Source organism: Erythrolamprus reginae, chromosome 4 (assembly GCF_031021105.1).
Source record: "Erythrolamprus reginae isolate rEryReg1 chromosome 4, rEryReg1.hap1, whole genome shotgun sequence".
Taxonomy (NCBI): Eukaryota; Metazoa; Chordata; class Lepidosauria; order Squamata; family Dipsadidae; genus Erythrolamprus; species Erythrolamprus reginae.
This window is the reverse complement of record NC_091953.1, coordinates 21,525,240-21,547,527: the sequence shown is the minus strand read 5'-3', so window position 1 is coordinate 21,547,527 and position 22,288 is coordinate 21,525,240. Positions and strand designations below refer to the sequence as shown.

Genomic DNA, 22,288 nt, shown 5'->3' with positions numbered 1-22,288 from the left:
TACTATGTTATTGCCAAATGTATTTTGTTCATTAAAGCACAATATCATAAAACAAAACAAAATGAGTCATAGGATCACATTCTTTGTGTGCTATTATTTATTTATTAATTCAACTTCTATGCATCCCAATCTTGAAGGACTCGGGATACTAAGAAATTACAAAATATGAGAATAAGATCTGCCCTCTCAGACTGACTGGGAAGGACAAGAGTGATTGGCAAGGCACAACGGCACCACTCTGCAAACAGGAAGAGGAGGTCCTCTGAAGTGCCGGAAGATGGAATGAGGTAGGAATTCCCAGCAACCTCTCGAACCCCGAACCCGGAAGTTCGGCAAAAGTTTGGGGTTTGGGAGGTTGCTGGGAAGCCCCCCAGCCCAGCTGTGACCTTTTAAAACAGCCGGGCGGCTTCCCAGCAGCTTCCCGAAGCCGAACGCCAAACCCGAACTTCCGCGTTCGGTGTTCGGAGGCTGCTGGGAAGCCGCCCGGCTGTTTTAAAAGGTGACAGCCAGGCTGGGGGGCTTCCCAGCAACCTCCCGAACCCCAAACCCGGAAGTTCGGCAAAAGTTCGGGGTTCGGGAGGCTGCTGGGAAGCCCCCCAGCCCAGCTGTCACCTTTTAAAACAGCCGGGCGGCTTCCCAGCAGCCTCCCGAAGCCGAACGCCAAACCCAAACTTCCGCGTTCGGCATTCGGAGGCTGCTGGGAAGCCCCACTGCCCGGCTGTCACCTTTTAAAACAGCCTGGGGGCTTCTCGGCGGCCTCCCGAACGCCGAACCCGGAAGTTCGGGTTTGGCATTTGGCGTTCGGGAGGTCGCTGAGAAGCCCCCAGGCTGTTTTAAAAGGTGACAGCCGGGTGGCAGCGGGTTTTTTGCGGGGGGGGGGGGGGGTTTGGTTGCACAGATTAATTGACTTTACATTGTTTCCTATGAGAAACAATGTTTCGTCTTACGAACCTTTCGTCTTACGAACCTCCCCCTGGAACCAATTAGGTTCGTAAGACGAGGTATGACTGTACATCTATAAATCTTATAACATATTAGGGAAATAGCAGTACAGAGCCATTGTACAGGGAAAAAGCCTCAGCATTATGTATCTTGTTCCAAACTTATTCTATTTATTTAGAAAATTTAGACTATCACCCATCAAAAAAAAAAAGCAAACCCATCCTCTGGATGGCTGACAAATACACTGGTCAAAAAAAAATAAAGGGAACACTTATACAATAGAATATAACTCCAAGTAAATCAAACTTCTGTGAAATCAAACTGTCCACTTAGGAAGCAACTCTGATTGACAATCAATTTCACATGCTGTTTTGCAAATGGAATAGTTGTGCAAATGAAATATCCAATGAGAATATTTCATTCATTCAGATCTAGGATGTGTTATTTGAGTGTTCCCTTTATTTTATTTGAGCAGTATATAACAACAATTAAAAGTATGTGGTGATGCACAAATATAACAAGTTAAAAGTATGTGGTGATGTAAAAAAAAAACCCACTCAGCATAAATAAAAATAAAAACCTGAAAACCCCCAGGTTTATAGGAGAAAACTTAATTTAATTCCATAAGAGAATCATAGCAATTTTATAGGTAGCAGTCATAATTACAATGGATGATAAATACAGTGTTACAGAATTTTTATTTTCTTGGGAGCACACCTCATGTTCTGTTTCGTTCTCATCAAGCATTCCTTGTTCATACTCTCTAATAAAGGCTCTTGCTGCAAGTTTGTGGAGTATCTGCACCAGGTACAAAAGAAGACATTGCGATTAGTACAGTACTATTAAAACAATGATTAAATAGTTTGGCTTTGTCAAATGTATATTGAGCAGTTTGCGTCCAAGTGTAAACAGTGTATTGGAAAAGAATTATTCTCCCTATATCATCAGAGACGAGGCTGCATTTGTGCTGACAAATGTTTTAAAGCCTCTTTTTGCCTGTGTATCAAAGCATCGTCTGGACCTCTGGATTGGCAACATCAGTGATGCAACTGCTTTTCACATATCTTGGCCATATACAGCTTCCAAAGCTCCCAGTTCAGAGTCAAAGGCTGCAGCAATCTCCTATTCCTTTCTTCTATTCCTATATCTCGTCTTCTATTCTTTCATTGATATGTTCTATTACTATATCTTTTCTATTCTTTCATAGATATATTTTACTATGAGTATCTCCTCTATAACCTTCATCATGTATTTTACTATGTGTATATATATACAGTGTTCCCTCGCTTTTCGCAGGGCATGCGTTCCGAGATCACCTGCGAAAACTGAATTTCCGCGAAGTAGAGATGCAGAAGTAAATACACTATTTTTGGCTATGAACAGTATCACAAGCCTTCCCTTAACACTTTAAACCCCTAAACTGCAATTTTCCATTCCCTTAGGAACCATTCAGATTATTACTCACCATGTTTATTTATTAAAGTTTATTTAAAAAAAAAATTATTAAAGGCAGACGAAAGTTTGGCGATGACATATGACATCATCGGGTGGGAAAAACCGTGGTATAGGGGAAACCCCCGCAAAGTATTTTTTAATTAATATTTCTGAAAAACCGTGGTATAGACCTTCCGTGAAGTTCGAACCCGCGAAAATTGAGGGAACATTGTATGTATATACCCACTAAAACTCTCATTGTGTATTGGACAAAATAAATAAATAAATAAAATAAATAAAAAATAGACATCATGGTCCCATATAACTGTTTGTCCAATTGCCTGTAACCATTGTAAATGTCATGTCTCAATGGAATGGCCTTCATTTCATCCCCAATCCAGGTGTTAAATTGTCCTCGGCTGAAAAACGCATACACTCTCAGACGAACACATATTTGGTGTACCTTCCTTCCTGTAGAGAGTAAGGAAGATGATCTTGATGCAGATATGCAGATGCTGTTGCCTAGGCAACAGCTCCAGCATAAATCCATCAAGGTAATCTTTCTTATTTGCCAAATTTCCCAAATCTGCTGAAGAGCTTGCGGTATTAGAACATAGATTCGCCCTCTCAAGATAAGACTCCTGGAAGCACCTGAGATCAAACAGTCAGGCTGAATACTTATATAAATTGTTACGGTTTTTAATATATTTACTTAATATTTTAATCTGTTTAGAAACATAGAAACATAGAAGTCTGACGGCAGAAAAAGACCTCCTGGTCCATCTAGTCTGCCCTTATACTATTTTCTGTATTTTATCTTAGGATGGATATACAGTATATTTATCCCAGGCATGTTTAACTTCAGTTACTGTGGATTTATCTACCACGTCTGCTGGAAGTTTGTTCCAAGGATCTACTATTCTCTCAGTAAAATAATATTTTCTCATGTTGCTTTTGATCTTTCCCCCAACTAACTTCAGACTTTATATAGTTTTTTTTAATTTGTATTTTGTCACTTTGTCTATTTTACATATTTTTAGCTTTTAAAATTATTAACCGTTTTTCTTTTACTTTTTCTACGCTCCTCAATCATCATAATAAAGATTTGATTTAGCCTGGAATGAGAGTTTCTTTCAGAGTAAAAGGATTACTCTGAAAGATTAATTCTGCTGGATGCAAACAATCTAGCTGTTGGAGCAAAAACACTACAAATGAGAGCAGTCCAATGATGGAGCTATATCTAATCTCAGAATACCCTACGAAAGCAGATTATCAATCCTAGGTCTAGAAAGCTTAGAACTACGTCGCCTAAAACACGATCTAAGTATTGCCCACAAGATCATATGCTGCAACGTTCTACCTGTCAATGACTACTTCAGCTTCAATCGCAACAACACAAGAGCACGCAGCAGATTCAAACTTAATATTAACCGCTCCAAACTTGACTGTAAAAAATATGACTTCAGCAACCAAGTTGTCGAAGCGTGGAACTCATTACCTGACTCAGTAGTGTCAACCCCTAACCCCCAACATTTTCCCCTTAGACTATCCACGATTGACCTCTCCAGGTTCCTTAGAGGTCAGTAAGGGGCGTGCATAAGTGCACCAGGGTGCCTTCCGTCCCCTGTCCAATTGTCTCTCCTTATCTCATTTATCTTTTCTTCCTTTCTAATATGTTCACCTATACTTTTATATCTTTTCTTCTATTCTTTTCTTTTCTTTACTTATTACAAATCTTTCTCTTCAATGTGTATTATGTATTGGACAAAATAAATAAAGAAATAAATAAAATAAATATTTAAATTTCCAGATGACCAAATCTGTGTATAGCAGACAGCTTCAACTGATTTATTCTTCTTAACCCAACCTGTTATTATGGCTCTTCTGATCTAGGTTCATTCCATCTGCTTTCCTTCTGACAGTTAGAACAATTAATCCATGGAACAACTTGCTTTCAGAGTTTGTGAGTGCTCCAACACTGGAGGTTTTTAAAGAGAGATTGTCAAGCATTTGTCTGAAGTGATATAGGGATTATACTGTCTGGCAGTGTTCCCTCTAATTTTTTTGGGGGGTGGGCGGAAAAGTATAGTGTCTGAGCGGCAGTCCCTTTGGGACTGGGCGGCACAGAAAAAATAAATAAACAAACAAACAAACAAACAAATAAAAAACCCACCCTGTTTTGCCTCAGAGAATTTCAAAATAAAATACTGTACTGTGTGTCTATAACAGTGAGCTCGTAATAGCGCAACTCTATCAATATCAAAATGTCACTTAAATAGTTGAGCTAGTTTCAAACTAGATTTTGATTTTCTTTCTCTCTTCCTTACTCCCATTCTTTTTCTTTCTCTTTTCCTTCCTCTCTTTTTTCTATCTTCTCTCTCTTCCTCTCTTCCTCTCTCTCTCCTTCCCTCTCACTCTTTCCCTCTCGGCTTCTGGGCAGGTTTGAAAAACTCTGAGTTGATGGTGATTTTTAAGTGAGCGATTGCTCACTGCTCAGCTTAGAGGGAACTATGACTGCATTGTAACTGGAAAAATATTCATCAACAGAAGGGACCCAAATGCTCCATTTCAAAACATTAAATCAAGAGCTTGAGCCAAGTTTATGGTTTGAGCAATCAATGCCTAACTCACAGTTCCTGTAGTCTTCTGTAGTTCAGATGTAGACACCAACGTATGCAATTCCTGATTATTTACTTGTGCCTTTAAAATGGCCTGAAAGAGGGGGGGAAACAGAATATTCATCTTAATTTATTATTTTTTAAAATTAAGAATGGTGGCATACACATCATGGTAACAGCATGTTTATCTATTACTTTACAGAAAAGCAACTGCTTACAGAGAAGGTAATGCTAATATAGACACATCTGCTGGTAGACTGGAACATTTGTTGTGACTTAATTATGTGAATGCACCAAACCATTTTTAAAAAGTTTTAACTCTAGGACAATATAATGGCTGTATAATTTGCCAAGGTTTGAGATTGTTGGGCAAGTTAAAATATAAAGCTATGGTTAGTACGGAATTTCAAAGCAGGCTTTGCATTAATTACAGCTTGATCTAATATCTATTTTTAAACACTCTAGTAAGCAGAAAGGAAGCAGAAATAAGGGGCGTGCATAAGTGCACCAGTGTGCCTTCCATCTCCTGTCCTAATGGTTCTCTCTTACTAGTATCGTGTAGAATAGAATAGAATAGAATAGAATAGAATTTTATTGGCCAAGTGTGATTGGACACACAAGGAATTTGTCTTGGTGCATATGCTCTCAACGTACATAAAAGAAAAAGATACATTTGTCAAGAATCATGTGGTACAATACTTAATGATTGTCATAGGGGTCAAATAAGCAATGAAGAAACAATCAATATTAATAAAAATCTTAAGGATACAAGCAACAAGTTACAGTCATACAGTCCTAAGTGGGAGGAAAAGGATGATAGGAATGATGAGGAAAACTACTACAATAGAAGTGCAGATTTAGTAAAAAGTCTGACCGTGTTGAAGGAATTATTTTTTTAGTAGAGTGATGGCGTTTGGGGAAAAACTGTTCCTGTGTCTAGTTGTCTTGGTGTGCAGTGCCCTGTAGCAACATTTTGAGGGTATATAAACATTGTTATGTCTTTGTATACTACCAATACATACTTGACAAAACAAACAAACAAACAAACAAATAATATACTGTTTATCATATACTGCTGTAGAATAGATCAGAGCAGAATGAATGAAAGCAGCTGTTATGTATAAATTCAAAGCTAACTTAAACCTGGTATATTCTGAAGCTCAAATCAGTGGCTGACATCACTATGAATTAAATTGGTATGGGAGCAAGTAGAAGTATCTGTTCATGTTGAGGATTCCATGCGAAAATACAACATTTTCCATAGTTTTCCATTGCTCCATGAATTCCAAGTTTTGTGGTGTACTCGATCTACTGTTTCGTTTAATACAGCTCATGGACATAATCAGCATGTGAGAATGCTAGGTGATGTTATAACCGCTGTTATTTGCAATTATATGGTTCTATTTATTTATTATTTGTACAATTTATTAGCCGTCCCTCTTACCACAGGGTAACTCTGGGTGGCTTACAATATTAAAAAGGTTTACTATGCAACCAATCTAATTTGTTCAAAACATTTTAAGGTGTGAATTCTTTATTCTCCTTTGCTCTGCAGGGTTTAGACGACAGCTAGGGTACTGTGTATATTTCCAGGTGTGTTTTGAAAAAGATATCAATGGGTTTGAACAGCTTCAGAAGAAGGCTACAAATACAATATACAAATGTGAGGCTATGTTCTATGACAGAGGTCTTCAAACTTGGCAACTTCAAGACTTCTGGACTTCAATTCCCAGAATTCTCTAGCCAGCTGGAGAATTCTGGGAGTTGAAGTCCAGAAGTCTTAAAGTTGCCAGGTTTGGAGACCCCTGTTCTATGAGGATAGGCAGTAACCTTCTCTTGGGAGTGGGGAAGGAATGGAGATTTTACAGCATCCTTCCCCTGCCATGCCGACAGAACTAGTAATAATTTTTTTTGAATCCTATACTGTACCCTATAAAAGGAGGAGTTGATCAGAAGCAACTTTCTGTTGTTACAGAAACTAGGACGATAACAAGTGTAATTTGCATGTGTAGATTTTAAAAAATATAAGATAAAACTTTCTGATGATCCTTATAGCTGGTAATGGGCAGCCAAATTTTTTACTGCCACATTGTGGGTGTGGCTTATTTTGTGGTTGTGGCTTGGTGGTCACGTGACTGGGTAGGAGTGGCTTGCCGGCAATGTGACCAGCTGGGAGTGGCTTGAACAATCATCATTATTCAAGTGAACTGTTAAGTTCTCCACTTACAACCTCACCAGTGTCGCTCTCTGACAATTTGTTTCGCGTTTCCCACGCTCTCCTTCCTGGGTGCCCCCTCACCTCAGGCTGGGTAGCTAGAATGGGTGCCGATCAGCTGTTGAGAAAAGAGGGGGAGGAAATGGCCCCCCTGCAACACCTGTTGGTGCTGGTCTCCCTGCCACTTTCCGAGGAGGAGGAGGATGGGAAGGGCGGATGGTCAGTTAGAGCTGGGCACACAGCTTCATTTTCGCCCTGTCCTGCCTGCTGCCCACCCCTGCTTATAGCCCTTTCCAACCCAGTGAAGGTCTGGAAAGTGTTATATATGCATAACAATTGCAATTTTTCTGTTTTTCTGTCCCTGCTTCTATTTCATTTCTGACCATAGAAAATCTTCTATTGGTTTTCTGATTGGCTTTTTTTCTTGGAAAATCCATATGATTTAAATTATACCTATTATTTATGGTAAATTAAATTATTTAAATTAAATGCATTATTCATTCATATTGAAAGAGATAATGGCAATATATTAATTTTCAAACTGGGAAGAAGAGAGAAGCTTCTTTGGACAGTTTTTACCTTTGTGCAATTGAAGATATATCCATAGACTAGAAGACGCTCCTGGTTAAACAGAGCACATATCTGAGCAGGAGTAAAACTAAGTTTAGGGTCACGTTCATCATAGGTTTGCCATTCAATGGAAACAGAACTACACTGTGGAGAAAACATTCTAGTTGTCTGGCTTTTCACCTGCATAGAGATGGAAACAGAAAATTAGTATTTGTTCCATTGGTTAAATCATTTTACATAGAACAGTAAATACACAACAAAGTACAGTAGAACAAATTTGAAGAAACAGGGAATTTCATCAAGAGATTTAACTACATCCATATTTTTTTAGATTAATTATCTTTTGGGTGTCTTAATCTCCAAATGTCTATAAGATCTAGTTCCTCTGTCATTTTATTAAATGTAATGGGTAAAGTGGGTCTTTTAATTTTATTTTTATTTCCTGTCTTATGATCCATATTTGAGTCCACGAATCCCATTGTAATCTCCTATTATACAAACATTTTCAGAGTTAATTTGAAGTAGAATTTCATGTATTTTTTTAGAGAATTGTTTCAATTTTTGATTTGGGGCGTAAATATTAACTTATTAGTTTCTCTCCTTTGATTTCAATTTCAGTTATTATATATCTTCCTTTTGGATCTGTTCTTATTTCTTTCGGTTTTAATTCTTTTTTCACATAGGTGGCCACCCCTCTTTTTTTTAGATTAATTAGTCTAGTGTCTTGAACTTAATAAAATGAATTGTAAAAAGAGGGGGGCATGGCCAAATGCCGCGGTGATATGGAGTTTCCAATGCTCCACAGGAAGTTCTGATACCCAACACTCCTTGGGGGACCTAGTTCATCCAGAACCAGGTCGGAACCACTCTGGAGGGGTGGTGAAGAAGGAGGGCTTCCTGGGACAGGTGGCAAATCCCCCAGGAAGCCGACAAAGAACCCCCACCAGCGGTGCTGGGAAATGACCCATTGCCCAAGATGCGGCGGCTGCATCTGGTAGGATTGTTACTTTTAAAGATTGGGTGTCACCTGGAAAGAAGCTTGAAGACTAAGTGCTGGAGAGAAGAATTGAAACTAAAGTTGGTAAGTTACATTGCCGAAATGAAGGAAACTAAATGGCTACTCAGCACATAGAACATTAATGGAAGATTGCTGAGGAAATATGTTAAAGGAGCAATAACTAAAGCCCAATTCAGAGAGTGTACTGAGGTTTTCTTAAATGGTTGGATTTTTATTCATCTGGAATTGAGTGAAAGTATATCTAAAGTATATTTAAAGTATATTGCTGAACGGAAAAGCTGGAACTGTCAGATTAACAAAGAGAGACACCTGCTGGCTGGAATTGTTATAATTTATGGAAGATTTTTTGAGGCTATCTGAACAGCTGCTGATCTTCAATTGAGAATTGTTTTGGAACTGTTGAGAAAATACAAAATAGTAGATGACTTGTTTTTGCTTTTAAAGAAAAAAAAGGTCTCCATCTCCTGGGACTGAAATTAACCTTGGATGAATTTGGAAGGATTAAAGGCTTAAAATGGATATTACTTAAAGCAAGACGTGAAGAATTTTTTTTTTGTAATTAGAATTATCCACTCAGGAAAGGATTTAGAGAGTGTAAGAGGAAGAAGGGGAGAAAGGAGAGAGAGTAGAAGGAGAGGTAGAGAAGGAAGGAAGAGGAGATGGCAGTAGGAAAGGGGGAAGAATGTGTAAGAAAGTAGGCACTAGAGGTAGAATAGCCACCTTAGATAGAAAGAGGGGAGTGGAGAGAGGGAAGATTGAGATGGATTGAATAATAAAATTAAAATTGGAATGTAACTTAGGTTACTGTTCTATTGTTTTTAAGCGATAATATATGTATATTGACTTCTATACATGTGATGTATGTTATGTATGTTGTTGATGTGGAGGAAAAAAATAAAAAAAAATACTGGGAAATAAATGAATTGTAAAAAATGCAAAGGCTAAAATTATTTTTTTCCAGAGAACTCTTTGGTGCTTTTTTGAGCTTGGTTGGTTGCTTATGTTTGGTTCCCTGATTATGTAACATTTCAATGATAAAAGGGAGTGGGGATTGCTTGTTAATTTAAGAATAGCTTGCACTCTATATGTTGAAGTTTTTTTTTTCTCAATTAAGGAACCTTAATTGGGATAATATTTATCTGCTTGATTGCCTCCTTGGTAATTCCTTGATTATTATTTTGTTTGATTGCCTGGTGAAATCTCTAGTTATCTGAGTATTGATTGTTGGCAAGGAGCTGTGATTTAGTTTTTTCCTCTTTTAGGTTTTTTAATTGTCTCTTTTGAATGTTGCGTAAATGTTGTTTATCTCTGTGTACCTGTTGATGGCTAATTTGTCTGAGCTGACTTCCAGGAATTATGTAGTATTTTTAGATTTAGCTTCATCTCTGTTTCTCAGCTGAAACTACAGTTAAATGTCTATGTGTTATGAAATTAAGGCGTTTTCATCATGTCTTCTGACTGCTGGTATGTGTTTGTATATTGTCGCATTCCAGAGTTGTACTATTCTAGATGGGACACTGCAAATTGGCTGAAAGAAGAGCAAGATTTGGCTTATGGTGTTCCCGCTTGCCCTCTGACTTTGTAGGACTGACATTAAAATCATAGCAGGTTGCCTCCCAAAAAATGATAGTAGATTACCTTCAAATTGGTCTCTAGGGCTAGAGAAAGGGAATGTTATACTATGGAAGTGCCCTGAAAAGTAGGTAATTATATTAAATAATGCAACTCATTCCCCAGCTGAATGCTGCTTATAAAAAAATAATAAAATATACTTGCCTTTCTCTCCCAGTTATATTTTGATTTCACATCAAAATATTCAAAAGCTCCAGTTCCATAGCGGGATATAGATCTCAGCATATGACGATTTGCTGTAGGACTAAGAAGATTTGTAAACATTTAAAATAAATAAAAATCTGGAATAGAGAATCAATCTGAGCAGGGAAATACTGACAGCGAGGGGAATTTTGGAGTCCTAGTGGACAATCACTTAAATATGAGCCAGCAGTATGCAGCAGTTGCTTGCTGGAACTGGGTATGTCTACTGAAAAAAAGGACTAGGGGAGATATGATAGCATTGTTCCAGTAACCCAACATCTGCCACAAAGCAGAGGGAGCCAAACTATTCTCCAAAGCACCTGAGGGTAAGACAATAAGCAATGGGTGGAAACTAATCAAGGAGAGAAGCAACTTAGAGCTAAGGAGAAATTTCCTGATGGTTCGAAGAATTAATCAGTGGAACAACTTGCCTCCAGATGTTGCAAATGGTCCAACACTGTACATCTTTTGTATATTTACAATGGGTCAATTTTGGTTGGTCAGCCAAAAGTCATGAATTCTGTAAGTCATTTGTTTCCAGATGTCCAAGAACCTCAACATCTAGCATGTCTTTGTTGACTTGGGTGGCATGGTCAATGAACTGCTGTAAGTCAAGGACTACATTTATCACCCAAGAATCTGCTACTAAGATCAAAGAGATACTAAAATGTCTAGATTCTAAGAATCTGAAATGGTTCTTGGATGTTCTGTTTTTTATTATATTGATGGTCTTTGACTGTAATAAAGGTCTATAATTAATTTCACTGGAAATTTTAAAGAAGAGTTTGGATAAACAATTGTCTGAAGTAATGTAGGGTTTCCTGCCTAAGCAGGGAACTAGAAGACCTCCAAGGTCCCAACTCTGATACAGTGATACCTCGTCTTACAAATGCCTCGTCATACAAACTTTTCGAGATACAAACCCGGGGTTTAAGATTTTTTTGCCTCTTCTTACAAACTATTTTCACCTTACAAACCCACTGCCGCCGCTGGGACGCCCCGCCTCCGGATTTCCGTTGCCAGCGAAGCACCCGTTTTTGCACTGCTGGGATTCCCCTGAGGCTCCCCTCCATGGGAAACCCCACCTCTAGACTTCCGTGTTTTTGTGATGTTGCAGGGGATCCCAGCAGCGCAAAAAGGGGCGCTTCGCTGGCAACGGAAGTCCAGAGATGGGGTTTCCCAGCAAGGGGAGCCTCAGCAAAATTGCAGCATCACAAAAACATAGAGGTACAGAGGTGGGGTTTCGAGGACTTTGGTGTTTTTGTGATGCTCCCTTTGCTGGGAAACTCCACCTCCGGACTTCCGTTGCCAGTGAAGCACCCGTTTTTGCGATGCTGGGATTCCCCCTGCTTTACGGAGGTGGGGTTTCCTATGGAGGGGAGCCTCAGGGGAATCCCAGCAGTGCAAAAACGGGGACGTTGGCTGGCAAAAGGGGTGAATTTTGGACTTGCACGCATTAATCGCTTTTCCATTGATTCCTATGGGAAACATTGTTTCGTCTTACAAACTTTTCACCTTAAGAACCTCGTCCCGGAACCAATTAAGTTTGTAAGACAAGGTATCACTGTATTTTATATTCTACATGAGTGTTATATGCAATATAAATTGAGCATAGTTACAGTGCTTTGCTTATTGCCGCACAATCTGCCCTGAAGCGTGATGTCAAGTTGGCCACAAGATTGTGGAAATGTCTTCCAACAACACTGACTCAATGGCCTTGAAACGGAAATGAGCACTGACCACTAAAGTTGGAGACAACCAGCGAAGTAAAATACACAGAGACTCCTTTACAGCTAAATTAGTGCACACATCATATTTACTATGCATTTTACTAGTATAAGTTGAGCATCCAAAGAGTTGGGACAAGAAGTTTATTTATTTATTTATTTATTAGATTTGTATGCTGCCCCTCTCCGAAGACTCAGCGCGGCTAACAACAATATAAAAAGACAATGTAAACAAATCTAATATTAAAAACAATCTAAAAAACCCCAATTTAAAGAACCACTCATACATACAAGCATACCATGTATAAATTCTATAAGCCTAGGGGGAAGGGAAATTTCAATTCCCCCATGCCTGACGACAGAGGTGGGTTTTAAGGAGCTTGCGAAAGGCAAGGAGGGTGGGGGCAACTCTGATATCTGGGGGGAGCTGGTTCCAAAGGGTTGGGGCCGCCACAGAGAAGGCTCTTCTCCTGGGTCCCGCCAAACGATATTGCTTAGTCGACGGGACCCGGAGAAGGCCAACTCTGTGGGACCTACTCAGTCGCTGGGATTCGTGCGGCAGAAGGCGGTCCGGGAGAAGTTCAGAAAAAACAGCAAGGATTAATGGTATGTCCTGAGTCCTTTGGGATTGGGCGACATAGAAATATAAAGAAACAAACAAACAAACAAACAAACAAACAAACAATGATAGATAGATAGATAGATAGACAAACAAACAAACAAACAAACATGTTAAAATGAAGATCAAAAGCAACATGAGAAAATGAGGTTAGTTGGGCGAAAGATTAGAAGTAACGTGAGAAAATATTATTTTACTGAAATAGTAGTAGATCCTTGGAACAAACTTCTAGCAGACGTGGTCGGTAAATCCACAGTAACTGAATTTAAACATGCCTGGGATAAACATATATCCATCCTAAGATAAAATACAGGAAATAGTATAAGGGCAGACTAGATGGACCATGAGGTCTTTTTCTGCAGTCAGTCTTCTATGTTTCTATATTGCAGACAGGAAGGAGGGCCCCAGACTGGGCCACTGATAAGTGAAAGAGTTGTCAACCCACAGAAGGAAAGATGATGTGGGAAGCATTTCATAAGGGACCTACTCTAGTTTTCTGGAGAGGAAAAGGAGAGGTGAGAGGGAAATATTTTCAGTCTTGCAAGGTACTGTTAATGTAACCTTACAATATTGTATTCCTGCTTGTACTTTTTGTCTGGACTACCTGACAAGGCTAATAATAATAATAATTAATAATAATTTATTAGATTTGTATGCCGCGTCTCTCCAAGGAGTCGGAGCGGCTCACAACAATAAAACATCACATACAAATCCAATGTTAAAACAGTCTTTTAAAAAACCCTATTAAAAACAGTCATACAGCCCAAACACACCATCCATAAAATCAAAGGCAGCTAAGGCAGCTAATATAACCTCACTGATTTGCCTTCTGGTTAAAAGGGTGCTTTTGTCTATCTGCGAAATCTCTGTTGTTGCCCTATAGCAAGGGTGTCAAATTCAAGGCCCGGGGGCTGGATTCAGCCCACGGGATGCTTAGATCTGGTCCACGGAGCCACCCTGGAAGCACAGCCCCGTGGTGCCTCTGCCAGTGAAAATGGAGCGTGAGAGGGCAGCTTCGTTTTCACTGGCGTTGATGTGGCCACAATGAAATCGTGTTTGACACCCCTGCCCTATAACTGGCAGTTCTGTGTTAACAAAAACTTCAGAAGAGAAGGATTTAGGGGTAGTGATTTCTGACAGTCTCAAAATGGGTGAGCAGTGTGGTCGGGCAGTAGGAAAAGCAAGTAGGATGCTTGGCTGCATAGCTAGAGGTATAACAAGCAGGAAGAGGGAGATTGTGATCCCGCTGGTGAGACCACAATTGAAATACTGTGCTCAGTTCTGGAGACCTCATCTACAAAAAGATATTGACAAAATTGAACGGGTCCAAAGACGGGCTACAAGAATGGTGGAAGATCTTAAGCATAAAACGTATCAGGAAAGACTTAATGAACTCAATCTGTATAGTCTGGAGGACAGAAGGAAAAGGGGGGACGTGATTGAAACATTTAAATATGTTAAAGGGTTAAATAAGGTTCAGGAGGGAAGTGTTTTAATAGGAAAGTGAACACAAGAACAAGGAGACACAATCTGAAGTTAGTTGGGGAAAAGATCAAAAGCAAAGTGAGAAAATATTATTTTACTGAAAGAGTAGTAGATCCTTGGAACAAACTTCCAGCAGACGTAGTTGGTAAATCCACAGTAACTGAATTTAAACATGCCTGGGATAAACATATATCCATTGTAAGATAAAATACAGGAAATAGTATAAGGGCAGACTAGATGGACCATGAGGTCTTTTTCTGCCGTCAGTCTTCTATGTTTCTATGTTTCTATAACAATGTTTCTCAACCTCAACAACTTTAAAATTCCTAGATTACAATTCTCAGGCTAGTTAGTAGATGCTGGCTGGGGAATTCTGACAGCTGAATTCCACCCATCTTAAAACCATTAAAACAGAGGAAAGCTGGCCTATAATTTGCTAGATCAAATATATACAGTGGTACCTCTACTTAAGAACTTAATTCGTTCCGCGACCAGATTCTTAAGTAGAAAAGTTTGTAAGTAGAAGCAATTTTCCCCATAGGAATCAATGTAAAAGCAAATAATGCGTGCAAACCCGTTAGGAAAGAAATAAAAGCTCGGAATTTAGGTGGGAGGAGGAGGAGGAAGAAGAGGAGGAGGACAGTCGCTGCCCAGAGCGAAGGGAGTGTTTCTTTTCTCTGAGTGCTGGCAGAGATTTATTCCCTCTCCAAGCACCCAGAGAAAGGAAAATGCTTCGTTCGCTCTGGACTGCCAAAGCCTCCTTAAGCGCCACCGAAAAGCCTGAGATGGCTGGGATTAAAGGGGGAATGGCAGGAAACTAGCTGGGCCTTTGTGCCGCTCTCAAATTTCCTGGGAAATTTTTCCGGGCTTGGGTTCTTAAGTAGAAAATGGTTCTTAAGAAGAGGCAAAAAAATCTTGAACACCTGGTTCTTATCTAGAAATGTTCTTAAGTAGAGGCGTTCTTAAGTAGAGGTACCACTGTATATCTAAAGTTTCGCATTTGTACCGTTACTGTATCCTGAGGGGGGGAAAAGCATTATTGTCTGGGCGACCCTTGTAGTTAACACCATGTCAGCCACTGTACAGTGTTCCCTCAATTTTTGCACGTTCAAACTTCGCGAATAGCCTATACCACGGTTTTTAAAAATATATTAATTAAAAAATACTTCACGGGTTTTTTTCTATACCACGGTTTTTCCCGCCCGATGATGTCATATGTCATTGCCAAACTAGTAATTTTTGCAAATAAATAACAACAAACCCCCCAATTATTGTTAATAAATAATTATGTTTATAAATATCAGGATCACTAAATTTCTTATTCAATGGTGAATACCAGTAATAATGTTTGTTAAGGGAATGGGAAATGGTAATTTAGGAGTTTAAAGTGTTAAGGGAAGGCTTGCGATACTGTTCATAGCCAAAAATGTTGTATTTACTTCTGCATCTCTACTTCACGGAAATTCGACTTTCGCGGGCGGTCTCAGAACGCATCCCCCGCGAAAATTGAGGGAACACTGTATATTGATTGATTGATTGATTTTATTTATTGATTGATTGATTGGATTTTTATGCCGCCCCTCTCCGAGGACTCGGAGCAAATATGTTTTGTCATTCTGTTCGGATGTCAGTTGTCACTGACTTTGTGCTTACCTCACTCCACATGTGAATATTCGGGTGTGCAGTGCATTTTTCTTTACCATCTGCAGGGTCAGGCCTTCATTCTGAATATGTCCATCAGACACAAGAATAACGCTGCGCTTGCTTTTAGTAGGGTAAAGCAAACTCAGATAACGCAGTACTTTCCACAAGCTTGAATCTCCCATTGTAGCCGTAGCTGACTAAAAATTAAAGATGAAAGCTAAATTAAAACCATCCTCATATCGATAACGATTACAATTAAACCAGAACTGTTTCTCCTAGGCATTTTCAGACAGAAAATTAATAAAGAAGATAAATATCTTATTATCCAAATATTGACCGCCGCCAGACTAACATACGCCCAACAATGGAAAAAAGAAGATATTCCGACAAGTTTAAACGTTATCAGTCAAATTATGGAATGTGGTGAGCTATCCAAAATGACAATGGAAATACAAAACAAAAATGATTCCGAGTTCTACAGGGCCTGGGAGAAGTGGTATAAATGGCTATCCAATGTTAAAAACAATAAAACAGGAACCAACTGAGAACCTTCCACCCCACATCAAAAGATAAACATGTACAATAACAACATTGACCAAAATTGAATCATACTCTCTGTCTGAGTTTAAACCTCTCAAATAACTATTCTTAACCTATTAACAACGTAACTCACAAATATCTCTTAATACACATATCTACTATACATAACCAAAAAAATACGTCGTTCTGCAGGTATTACCCCTCTTCCCTTTTCCTATCCAAATCTCTTACTACTCCTCTACTTATCTCTTAATATATATATCCAAACACTATCTTATCTTTAAATCAACATACTTAATAGATATAAGAATATACAACGCTAAATATTGAATCCAATATAAATACTAACAGTTAAATGTCTGAAATGTCTGAAATGAATATACAGTACAACAACTTATATATGTTATTTTGACAAATGTTTTTTCCTCTGCATCCCTTTTACCTTTCTGTACCCCCTTCCTTTTTCTTAATAAACTAATAAAGTATATTTTTAATAAAACCATCCTCTCCCAGATGTGTCAAACCTCAAGTCCCATAGCTGACCATAACTGGAACTTTAGGATTGTAATTTTATGGAACTATACCCCAGCCTTGGGATACTAGACAACTGGCATTCAAAGGCATCCTTGTTTAATAATACACTTACCGTGATAAATTCTTTCAAAGCTATGGAATCCATAGGAGAATCATCAAGATTGGAACAAAGTTCTACAAAATCTGTAGAAGAGCAAAAAGGGTTAGATATATTAATATATAAACAATATATCTTTATTAAACATAAGTTGTAATAATTACAGCTGCCAAAATCAGAGCATAATCCCATAATTCAGAAGTTTCATTGATAACATAGATCTTAGTCCTGGCTAATTGTAGGATGATCAACTGGACAAAGCTCTAAAGATACAGTGATACCTCTACCTAAGAACGCCTCTACTTACGAACTTTTATAGATAAGAACCGTGTGTTCAAGATTTTTTTGGCCTCTTCTCAAGAAGCATTTTCCACTTACAAACCCGAACCTCCAAAACTGTAACCACAAAAGGCAGGGAAAAGCCTCTGTGGCACCTCTCTAGGAATCTCCTGGGAGGAAGAAGGGTCAGAAAAGGTGGGGAGAAGCATCTGTGGGGCCTCTCCAGGAATTTCCTGGGAGGAAACAGGGCCGGAAAAGGCAGGGAGAAGCCTCTGTGGGGCCTCTCTAGGAATCTCCTGGTAGGAAGGAGGGCCAGAAAAGGCGGGGAGAAGCCTCCGTGGGGCCTCTCTAGGAATCTCCTGGGAGGAAGGAGGACCGGAAAAGGCGGGGAGAAGCCTCTGTGGGGCTTCTCTAGGAATTTCCTTGGAGGAAACAGGGCTGGAAAAGGCAGGGAGAAAGCCTCCATGGGGCCTCCACCCTCCCTGTGGTTTCCCCAATCGCACACATTATTTGCTTTTACACTGATACCTATGGGAAAAATTGCTTCTTCTTACAAACATTTCTACTTAAGAACCTGATCACGGAACAAATTAAGTTTGTAAATTCAATTCAATTCAATTCAATTTATTGGATTTATATGCCGCCCCTCTCCGAAAACTCGGGGCGGCATATAAATAGAGGTACCACTGGAATAGGGGGCAAAACTCACTTAACAAATGCCTTCCCCCACCCCCCAGAGGCTCTCTGAAAGCCAAAAGCCCACTCCCAGAGCCTCTGTGTGAGCCAAAAATCAGCTGGTCAGCACACACATGCATGTTGGAGCTGAGCTAGGGCAACGGCTCACGTGCCAGCAGATATGGTCCATATGCCACCTGCGGCACCCGTGCCATAGGTTCGCCATCACTGGCCTATACCAAAACGAAGAATAGAGAAGGTGACATAATTCCATCACGAAGTCTTACTTGTCCCAAACTTGATTACACTTATTTTTCTTGTCAAATGACATGACTTTAGAGCATGTAATGCAATCTGCTTGGCTTGCTGGATGGCTGAACCTGCCATGGAATTGGAGCAATCTAGGCAAATGACAGCTTCACCACGGAGGCTTAAATGATCAAATGGATCTTCAAACTCTGGTTGAAATACAAGCATGCAGGCCTAAAAGGAAGGAAATGGGGGGGAAATATCAACCAAAAACATCCATCTTAAATGATAAGCAGATGTCACCCAAGGCAGAAGACACATCTTAGGTCACTAAATCAGGTATTTGCTCTGGTTCAGTGACAGGCATGTCAGAACTCTGACCTGAAGTGTCATGAATTCAGCATCCTGAAAATCCTCAAAGTCAAATACTTGTAAGTCCTCAACTTACAACCACAACTGGGACTGGTTGTAAACTCAGGCACCAGGTGATTAGACTTGAGTTTTTGACTGCTTTTACCATGGCTATAAAGTGAATTGTGAGTTGGTAAATATGAATCCCCTCTCCCAAATGAGGGGGGGGGGTTGTCTGGAAACCAGCCAATTATTACTGGAAACCAGCCAAAAGCATTGCTAATCAGAATCGTTTTAACCATGGGTTGCTGCAACTGGTCGTAAATGTGAGCCAGTTGCCAAGGGTCTGAAATGCATGCACATGAACACATATAAAATGACACATTTTATCATAGCTGAAAATGCTTTGCATGCCATAGCACTAGACGTTTTTAAGAAGATGTTGGATAACCAACGCTCTCTACATGGGGATACCTTTGAAGAGTGTTCGGAAACTTCAGATTGTGCAGAATGGCCGTGAGAGCAATCATAGGCTTTCCTAGATATGCCTATGTTTTGTCAACACTCCGCGTTCTGCACTGGCTGCTGATCAGTTTCTGGTCACAATTCAAAGTGTTGGGAATAACCTATAAAGCCCTACATGGCATCGGACCAGAATATCTCCGAGACCGCTTTCTGCCGCACGAATCCCAGCGGCCGATTAGGTCCCACAGAGTTGGCCTTCTCTGGGTCTTGTCGACTAAACAATGTCGGGACCCTGGGGAAGAGCCTTCTCTGTGGCGGCCCGGGCCCTCTGGAATCAACTCCCCCCGGAAATTCGAACTGCCTCTACCCTCCTTGCCTTCCGCAAAATGCTAAAGACTCACCTCTGTGGCCAGGTGTGGGGGGACTAATGCCCCCCCTTTTCTGACTTCTGTATTATGAGTAGTTGGATTGAGTGTGTATGACTGTGTAGTGGATGATTTTTATGATAATGTATTTTAAATTAGCTTTTTAATTTTTAACATTAGATTTGTACTGTATTGTATTGCTGTTAATGTCGTGAGCCACCCCGAGTCTTCGGAGCAGGCGGCATACAAATCTAATTAATAATAATAATAATAATAATAATAATAATAATAATAATAATAATTGTTATTATTTGTCTGAAGTAGTCTAGTGTTTCCAGTCTTAACAGGGGGTTGGACTAGAAGACCTCCAAAGTCCCTTCTAATTCTGTATTATTATTATTGTTGTTGTTGTTGTTATTGTTGTTGTTGTTATTATTATCATCATCATCATAATCAAAAACCAGTAATACACAGTAAACAAGATCGATATGCTGGATTTTGTATCACAATATCACAACTTGAACACTTCTCAAGCGTCTAGGACTGTGTGATGTATTTTTGTATGACGCACACAGATCCAAGTACGGTCCAATGCCATGTAGGGCTTTAAAGGTCATGACTTCCCTAATTATTATCACCCTCTCACACACACCCTTCTAATACATACAACATTTTAAATGCAAAGACATACTTATAATAAAATGTCTAGTTTGGTCCATTTATACAGTATATCATAGTATATTTTTAAATAATTTGTAAAAAATCACCTCGCTATCTTCATCTGGATGTTTTTCTACCCACATTCTGGGCAAATATACATCACCAATCAGGATTTCCATTGAAAAGCCACTAGCATCCAAGAAACTGCCTTCAGTTGTGGAAACCACTGCTTTGCAGTCTGTTTTCTAAATTAAGGGAATATGCAAGAAAGAAAAAGAAAAAAAATGCTGTAAGACAACCTGAATTATTGCAACCTGATCTCTTCACACATATCTGTCTAGCTATGGGCACTGATAAAAGTATGTGAGTGTAAAATAGAATTTTACAATCCTAAAATCTTAGAAACATAGAAGACTGACGGCAGAAAAAGACCTCATGGTCCATCTAGTCTGCCCTTATACTATTTCCTGTATTTTATCTTAGGATGAATATATGTTTATCCCAGGCATGTTTAAATTCAGTTACTGTGGATTTACCAACCACGTCTGCTGGAAGTTTGTTCCAAGCATCTACTACTCTTTCAGTGAAATAATATTGTCTCACATTGCTTTTGATCTTTCCCCCAACTAACTTCAGATTGTGTCCCCTTGTTCTTGTGTTCACTTTCCTATTAAAAACACTTCCCTCCTGAACCTTATTTAACCCTTTAACATATTTAAATGTTTCGATCATGTCCCCCCTTTTCCTTCTGTCCTCCAGACTATACAGATTGAGTTCATTAAGTCTTTCCTGATACGTTTTATGCTTAAGACCTTCCACCATTCTTGTAGCCCGTCTTTGGACCCGTTCAATTTTGTCAATATCTTTTTGTAGGTGAGGTCTCCAGAACTGAACACAGTATTCCAAATGTGGTCTCACCAGTGCTCTATATAGCGGGATCACAATCTCCCTCTTCCTGCTTGTTATACCTCTAGCTATGCAGCCAAGCATCCTACTTGCTTTTCCTACTGCCCGACCACACTGCTCACCCATTTTGAGACTGTCAGAAATCACTATCCCTAAATCCTTCTCTTCTGAAGTTTTTGCTAACACAGAACTGCCAATGCAATACTCAGATTGAGGATTCCTTTTCCCCAAGTGCATTATTTTACATTTGGAAACATTAAACTGCAGTTTCCATTGCTGTGACCATTTATCTAGTAAAGCTAAATCATTTACCATATCTTGTGCTCTATTATCTCTTTATACTTCTCCACATACTTGATAAAGTAAGGATTATCTTCCTTTAGATTTTCACTTAAAAAAAAAAATACAACACCAGAGCAATATTTTTCAAACAGTGTCTAGTTGATTAATTTGATGAGGTTCCATGAGAAAACAAGAACAACTTGTTGTTGTAAAAAAAAACCTAGACACACATACAGCCTGGGAGAAACCCCACTTAGCAGTAGTGACTGCGAAAGAGATCTTGGAGTCTTGGTGAATAATCAACTAAACATGAGCCAGCAATGTGCAGCAGCGGCCAAAAAAGCCAACACTATCCTAAGCTGCATCAACAGGGGGATACACTCCAAGACCAGGGAAGTATTAATACCACTCTACTACACCCTGGTCAGACCACATCTGGAGTATTGCGTCCAGTTCTGGTCACCGCACTTCAAAAGAGACATTGAAACTCTGGAGAAGGTGCAGAAAAGAGCAACCAAAATGATTAGGGGACTTGAAACCAAGACTTATGAAGAGAGATTGCGGGAACTGGGCATTGATAGCCTAGAGAAAAGGAGGGGCAGAGGGGACATGATAGCTGTATACAGGTATATGAGAGATTTCCACAGAGAGGAGGGAGCCACTCTATTCTCCAGAGCACCAGAGGGCTGGACGAGGAACAATGGCTAGAAGCTGACCAAGGAGAGATTAAACCTAGAAGGTAGGAAGAACTTCCTGACAGTCAGAGCGATCAACCAGTGGAACAACCTGCCTGCGGAG

The 22,288-nt window shown here is 39.5% G+C and overlaps 1 protein-coding gene across 4 annotated transcripts in view; it reads right to left on the bottom strand.

Annotated features, from left to right (window-relative positions):
* The window catches only part of PARP4 (poly(ADP-ribose) polymerase family member 4), a 95,810-nt gene that overhangs the window by 29,921 nt on the left and 43,601 nt on the right, over positions 1–22,288 (bottom strand). For all 4 annotated transcript variants that reach the window (XM_070749764.1, XM_070749766.1, XM_070749767.1 and 1 more), the window contains exons 21-28: positions 20,410–20,547; positions 18,500–18,695; positions 17,274–17,344; positions 16,097–16,284; positions 10,574–10,673; positions 7,789–7,959; positions 5,008–5,088; positions 1,660–1,740 (exon numbers count right to left, since the gene is read on the bottom strand). In XM_070749764.1, the coding sequence (XP_070605865.1) occupies positions 1,660–1,740; positions 5,008–5,088; positions 7,789–7,959; positions 10,574–10,673; positions 16,097–16,284; positions 17,274–17,344; positions 18,500–18,695; positions 20,410–20,547 (1,026 nt within the window). The remainder of the gene's footprint in view (positions 1–1,659; positions 1,741–5,007; positions 5,089–7,788; positions 7,960–10,573; positions 10,674–16,096; positions 16,285–17,273; positions 17,345–18,499; positions 18,696–20,409; positions 20,548–22,288) is intronic.